General features: G+C 41.9%; 1 protein-coding gene across 1 annotated transcript in view; it reads left to right on the plus strand.

Moving 5' to 3' along the window:
• Positions 1-6987, plus strand: part of ZMYND19 (zinc finger, MYND-type containing 19) — an 8212-nt gene extending 1225 nt beyond the window's left edge. The window contains exons 2-4 of the mRNA XM_009708485.1: positions 4022-4162; positions 5024-5204; positions 6302-6987. Of these exons, the coding sequence (XP_009706787.1) occupies positions 4022-4162; positions 5024-5204; positions 6302-6445 (466 nt within the window). The 3' untranslated portion in view covers positions 6446-6987. The remainder of the gene's footprint in view (positions 1-4021; positions 4163-5023; positions 5205-6301) is intronic.
• Positions 6988-7568: the final 581 nt, after the last annotated feature.

Consider the following 7568-nt stretch of genomic DNA (forward strand, 5'->3'; position numbering starts at 1 on the left):
TGCTGACTGTTGAAGGCTATGTAGACAATGACAGTTCAGCTATTTGCTTATTACACAGTGCAGTCATTGCCTCTTCTGGTTTGTCTTACTTAAATTAGGAAATAATTTTAACGTATTCAGTTAGGTAATTCAAATTGTGTCACTCTAGCATGCACTGGTGTTAAAAAAAAATCTGAGATTGTGTGTGTAATAGGGATTTTTGAGAGTCACAGAAGTGGAGCCTAATCTGTCAGGCAAGCGGAGCTGCTGTTCTGAAGTTGCAAACTCAAATTCTTCGACTAGAAAATATGAAATGTTTCAGCCATTTCTGTAAATTCAGTTTGATCCCTTCGACTGTGTACATTTTCCTGTGATCTTTAATTACAAGGTAATACAATGCAGGTTAGTATACCTTTGTGACTGAGTCTCCTAAGTCTTTAGAAAGCCTTTTGGCTACAGGTGCTATGTAGCTACTGCTCCTCCTAAACAGATCAGTTTTACTTAACCTGCACTGGAGACTGCTTTGAGAAGAGAACAGAGATATATTTTAGTGGCAGGTCCTTCCCTTTGCGAGAAGGAGTAACGCTGAAGGTTTTGGAGCCTTTGAAAAATGGGAGAGATGGGCAGTACCAGTCATTACTCTTTCCAGTGCCAGCCTTACTTCTTGAGTCAATTAAAAACAAAGAACTTGAATTACTGCAAGTATAGGAATGTAATTTAACTGTTCTCCCCCACATGTACCCCAAGAAATCAGCTCACTCTGATAAAACTTAACCTGATTGTATGTTTCTGGTTTAAGATAAAGTGAGTAGCCATGTGGTAGATGCTATTTCAAGTAAAGCAGATTTTAAACTTTTAAAATTTTTTTTTCAAATGTAGTTAAGCAGATATCTTTGTTCATGTAGTGAGACCCTCAATAGGAAACTTGTAGCTACTGAAGCTGCAGCAATGATGGGCACCTTCTCCCGCTCGTCCCCCAAAGCCCTCCTGCTAACCTCTGCAGAGGGTGAGCTGCAGTACTACATGGGAACCAGGATCTGAAAAATACCCACGTATGCTGCAAATATTCTTTTAAGAAGAACTTCCTGCAGCGTCTCTTGTGCTTGCTGTGCTTTCAGGGTGGACTGTTAGCTCCTCCAAAGCAAGATTTGAATATCTCTCGCTAGGGACCTGCCGGATAAGTCTATCGTTTTCTCACCCTGTTCCCTGTATAAAAATCCCAGTTTGCTACAGTTCCCTGTATAAAAATCCCAGTCTGGGTGTAGTGATATTCCTGGGGAATAGCAGCATCAGGAGATTAGTCATAAGTATCACTAACTGCGTATTCAAAAAGACATCTAAGACCTGATTTTCTTTTTTTTTTTAGAGCGCTTACCATCATACTGCCTATAACCGACTCAGTTATGGCGTTGACTTGAATTGCTGTTGTCTGTATTTAGCAGTTCTGTTACGGGCCTCGGTTCTTAAGTTATCTGCTGAAATATGAAAAGAACAGTATCGAGTTAATTCTCTGAAAAGTTTTGGTTTGAGTGTTCTGCCTGGCATCTCGTAGGAGCTCAGGTGTGCTGGGGGAGGCAGAAGTAATGGCTCTGCAGAAGTGCTGGCGGTGTTACTGAGGCTGTTTCTTCTTTGTCCCCTTCTGGAAGGAACAAGGCAGATTCTTCCGTGAGCCTGTCCGTGACTGACTACCTCCTGGAGATGGTCCATGTTGCACGCTTTTGAAGTGTAGATCTAGGGAGAGGAGTGGTGCATGCTTGTGCATTCAAAGGTTGCTTTGTTACGTACAGAGAAAAGGGACTGTCCTGAATTTGCCAGTACTAATTCTGGCGTCTCAGTCGAGTAGTATTATGTTAACACGTTCACCAGTCATCAGCAAGGCCCAATTTCCACATTTAATTTGGCCTTTGTCACTTGAGGTAATAGAAAAACTGATGGCAATGCAGACAAATGTGGTTGTATACAAAGTGAGGCAGATGGGCTCACTGCGGTGGTGGATTTTGTCAATCTTTTCTTAGGGGGGGGCTGTGAGTGCAGATCTAGACTTTGTAGGAGCAGTGATAGGTACGTGCCACTCTGCTCTGACTTCCTGGTGTCACGAACAATCTCTTGTAATCCTCTCTCTTTCCCCAGCTCCAGCCTTTCTTAAACTCTCATTATCTAATCCATTTCAAAAATATGTCTTAACTTACTTGGTCTTCAACTCCCCTCCTCCCTTTCCCCCCTGCACAATTTGCTCTTGCTCTGAATTTCTGTCTCCTCCTCACAGATTCTTTGTTCCTATCCAATCTCTCTTGTTGGCACTTTGTCCTAGTCTCAGTCTAAGAACCTTAACTCCTTCCTTGTCTCTGTATCTGACTGATGCTCACCTTCCTCGGTTTGGGTCCGTGTACCTCCTGGGTTCCCACTTGTAGCCCTCGGGATTCCTGATTTCCTTTGCCAAACCCTCTGGTAGCCTTCAACAGCTCAAACGTAGCTTTTCCTCCTTTAGGGCATTTCACCAGACTCCTTTCCATAGTTTCTTTGCTTTTGTGTGGGTTTGGTGTTTTTTTTTTTTTTTCTCCAAAAGAAGGATTTTATTCCTTTTACCTTCAAAGGGGAGACCTTCTCCCTGTTTTGTGGAGGCCCAGAAGACTCCCTGGCAGGAGGCTCCATGCTCGGCTCTGGTGCAGGGCTGCTCTTAGAGGAAGAATTGCTTTGCCTGTGAGCTGGGGCATGGGCTATGTGTGGGTGCTGCATGTATCCTCTCCAAGGGAATTTTACTCATTAAATTCTAGGAAGTTTTGGGGCATATGTGAATTGCAAGTGTTGGGGGTTTTTTCCTTCCCCCAAGGTATAGAATTCAACCCTATCTAAATGGATTTTGACAAAGAAGACAAAAGACTACATTTTTCATCCTCAGTCATATTGAAATGAATTTCCCTCTTCTGCTGGATAATGCTAGAGCTTTGTAAAGGGGGGAAAAAAAAGTGAGAATTTTTTAACTTGGCCAAATCGTATCTCTTCAGAATCGGATGAGCCATTTGAACTGAAATGTTCAATAAACGCTGAGCAGAAAGCAGCATCCAAACTAGAGTCGGGTAAGGTTGTACGTAGCTGTTGGAACGGTCTCCTAGAAGGAGATACTGGGAAACCCTCAGACAGCGCCGTCAGTTTTACCTTGTCCCTGATTGCTGCCAGCGTGTTCTCTTGTGCTGTGAAATTAATCACGGTGTGGCAAATATACCGAGACACAATTTCTGTCCAAGCCTTACATTTCAGGTGGGATGGGCATGCCTGCAAGAAGTGATACGGAAACTTGTCCAGGCATAAGGGTGCTTGATAGTGAACTTGATACTTCATGAAATAGAGAAAGGAGAGATGAAAAGAAGGTGGAATGGGAAATGAAAACTGTTAGAAGGCAATAAAAACTTAAGGTGCAGCCATTCTCCTTGCTAATAGTCCTGCTTTGGTTTTGAGCAAGTTTCAGATGTCTCTTGGTCAATTGTGGGGTCACTGCAGACTTTCTGTGTCGTACGCACAATTAGAGTCTAAAAAGCATTTGCATACTTGGTGAACCCTCTGCCCTGTTGCTTGTTCAGAGACATTTCTTCATAAATAACAAATCTGTGACTTCATACCAGTGTCAAACTTGCATAAATGTGTCTGATAGAATTTCCTATTAAAATAATAGACCAGTATTGGCACCTTTCAAGTCTGCTCTGTGGAACACAATAATTATGTAGATGCTCTTGCAGTAACTGGAGTAGTAGTCTCTGGACCTTTCTTTGCAATGTGTTTACAATTATACCATACCATGATTGTCTTTTGATTGAACTCATTTATAATGGAAATAACCTGCTGGAACAAGTCTTCTTCTGGGACTTGATATATCTGAAGTAGCCGCTGTAATCTGATGGCAACCCAAGTTGTTCTGCAACTGTTGCAGTGACACCAGGCAGCAGGCTAGAATGCAGCGTATCTTCTGGAATTAGTGTGATTCTTTGCTTTTTAGCTATGGAGTCTTATTGATCACTGACCTTCAAGTTGTTTTTGTCTCCTCCAGGGAGAGACACCGGGGAGGGATTGCTCCTGGATTTCAGGTGGTACATCTGAATTCAGTGACAGTGGACAACCGCCTAGACAATCTGCGCCTAGTTCCTTGGGGGTGGAAACCCAAAGCTGAAGAAATCTCTAGTAAACAAAGGTACATCAATATTTGGCAGGGGATTGCCATCAGAAAAACTGAAAATATCTTAAATTGTTGTGTCCTTCCCTTAGTGATTGGTCATCTTGGCAGAGCCTTTTTTTTATTTGACCTTGGGCTAATTACGCATTACTATACATCTTAGCTTCCTCACCTCAGGAACTGAGTTAACGCTCACCGTTCATGCTAGCTGTGAAGGGACCATTTAACCCCATGGTATTATTATGTGGAGATCCTGCTGTGCCAAATGTCATCACTGCAGTGAAACAGAAAGCCTGCTTTCTCTTCCACTTAAGTGATGACATCTGGACACGCTGAATTAAGTCTGCTGATTTTACTGGCTTGTGGCCCTCGTCCTGAGGCATCGAAATTCCAACACAACCTGTAGAAGTCAGCAAGATGGATTTGCTTAATCTATGATGTGACACAGGCATGTTCATTTTTAGTGGGAGACCCACAGACCGAACAACACACTAGACACTTCTCTTGAAACACTTGCAGCACCCACAAGATAGGGATGTTCAGATCTTATTAAGCTGATTTTTGAGAAGATGATGTGAATGACAATGATGCTACAGTGATGCTCCCAATGGTTCTGGGAGTTCAAGAACAAGAAACAGACTTCAAGCCATTCACATAGAAATAATTTTACTTGGTGTAAATGTTGCTTGATAGGTATTTTTAAACTTTTTTTGCATTTAGGCTAAAATAACCCTAAAAATATCCAATATATGAGGACTATGTGTGGTCTGAGGCTTAAATACAATGTTAACCCTACTTAATTGATTAATTAATTTGGAATCAATTTCTCTGTATGCTTATTATGAATTTATGGACCAAATTTGTACTTGTTTTTCACAGGGAACAAAGTCTGTATTGGCTGGCAATCCAACAGCTTCCTACAGATCCTATAGAAGAGCAGTTTCCTGTACTGAATGTAACACGATATTACAATGCTAACGGGGATGTTGTGGAGGAGGAAGAGAACTCATGCACATACTATGAATGTCACTACCCCCCATGCACAATGATTGAAAAACAGGTGTGTTCGAAAGAGTTGAAAGTAAACATGTAATGACTCGGGCTACCATGTGTGTCTGGGGATTTGTTCCTTAAGATGTAAAGCTTTACACGTGCCATTCGGTTGCTAAAAGCGATAATTCTTTTTAACTTGGGTTTTCTTTGGTATGAATCTTCAGACCCTATGGTAATTTTTTGTTTGAGAAAATGTAGTTTTGAATTGGAACAGTAAATGACCTAGTGGTTTACTGGGAGGAGTGTGATTTCTGCAGAGTGTACGAAAAGACAGGTGGAAGCATTCCTCTAGGGACCCGGAGGTGGAATGAGCAAGCAGCTGTATAAGACGGGAGAAAGCATTGTAAGAGGTTTTGAGCGGCAGTGGAATCAAAAAAATAACATGCTTAAGCTTTCATGAGAAGAGGGTGAATTTGAGTGGCCTTTATTCAGGGGAGAACTGTGAGGAAAGGTAGTTCTAATTCTTCGCTGTAGGTAGATGAAACAAAGCAACGTACATAAGCAGAGAATAGCAGAGAATGAGATGTCCAAGGGCTGTGCCTCTTTGTCAGGCAGACGTCCTTAGCTATGAATAACAAGGGCTTTTCTTATGATAAAAAATGCTGAGTAGGCTAAAATCATTGTGATCCACTATTTTCTATGGGGAAGGGAAAGTTTGCAAGAATGATCTTAAATGCCCTTTATTTGAAAGAGAATGAGCTTTACCTTTTATTTGGGTCTGCATACAAAAGCTTCGTGAATAACTGTAAGTTTGGCAATGGCTGAGCTTGTGCAGCCCTCCTCATCATTTCTGCATTTAAGATGTTTGTAGTTGAACAAATGTTTGCAAATTAAAGCAGAACTTACGTTGACAAAACAGTAGCATTGTGAGAACAAATGTGAAGTGCTCAAAGATTTTGTCTGTTAAGCCCATTCTGCAAGAGCAGTTGCAAAATCAAACAAATGCAATCACTTCAAAACCTTTTGATATTCTGATGCTCATGGTGAGATGCTCATATTTGTGATAGATGCAAAAGAACTGATCATAAACCTGTTTGGGAAATGATGTAGGGGTGCTCCTTGGCACTGAGCAGTCTCACTAACGCTGTCTTGTGTTCTTCCTAGTTACGTGAATTCAACATTTGTGGCCGATGCCAGGTAGCGAGGTACTGTGGGTCACAATGCCAGCAAAAAGACTGGCCTGCTCACAAGAAACACTGTCGGGAGAAGAAACGGACCTTCCAGCAAGAGCTCGGACCGGAACGATGACCGGGTGGCACAGGCCTCTTAGCAGCAGGATTCCTTCTCAAAGGCATTGGACTCTTGCTTTTGCACAGTAATGACAGACTGCTTATTGAAGCCAGAGGCACTGAAGAAGAAAAACCCTGTGATGCTTGAGCAGAACAGCTGACTGGACTAAGCCAGCTCTGACTGGTGCTGTGGAAAGGGATTGGGTCTACCCTTCCAGTATTATATTCTCAAGCAAAAAGACTACTGTGGAGGCTCCAGGCAGGAAGCTTCTCGTTATTTATATGTTAATACATTTGTAAACTCATGTACAGTTTTTGTTAGAAATTCTTGATAGGACTCATTAACTGTAATGTTCAGATGAGAACATGTTGTTGGCCTAAAAGTTTAAAACAAACAAAAAAAAAGGTCATGTAGCAAAAGCTTTTCCTCCCATGTGGCTAGAAGTATCTGTGGCAGTGCCAAGGCCAGAAGGCAGGCTCCGACATCAGCAGTTACTCTGGGGAACTCTGCATGGAAGTTATATTTAAAAAAAAAAAAAGAGGGGGGGCAAACAAAGTAAAGGTTGGAATGAATCATTGTCTGCTCTCTAGCTTTCTCCCGTTCCCTTCCAGCTGCTTTCAGAGCACAGTCAGGCTTGGACGTTGGAAATACCTACGGAGTAGGAACCAGTGCACCAGAAACTGGAGTGGAGTATAGGGAACCATCTGGGATCTGTGCATACAGGCAAGCTCTAGCGTGTTGCTGCCTTCAGAGAAGGGCTGCTGGAGACCATGCTGTCAGCAACCAGTATTTTTGGAAAGCTGAATTAGCTTTCTTGTTATGAAACCTTTGTATATAAAGTAGTTGTAGGGAAGCTCAGGTAGTCAGCTGTGTGTGGATGTGGTTGCCCTCGTGGCTTCCCTGTAAGCATAGCAAATACTATAGTGATGTGCAGATACGTTTAAATGATCTAATATTTGGTAATTTGAATTATTTATTCATTTTTTAAAGAGATGCCGTCAATCCAAGAATCCATTTTTGATTTTTTTGATGTAGTAATGAGTAAAAATATGGGAGGAGGATTTGACTTGCAGAGTACATGCCTGTTTTTCTCTTCAGACTTTGTCATGCATAATCTGAAAGTTTTTTTTTTTCTTTTTCA

The sequence above is a fragment of the Cariama cristata genome, unplaced genomic scaffold (assembly GCF_000690535.1).
Source record: "Cariama cristata isolate BGI_N322 unplaced genomic scaffold, ASM69053v1 scaffold25309, whole genome shotgun sequence".
In the NCBI taxonomy this organism is placed as follows: domain Eukaryota; kingdom Metazoa; phylum Chordata; class Aves; order Cariamiformes; family Cariamidae; genus Cariama; species Cariama cristata.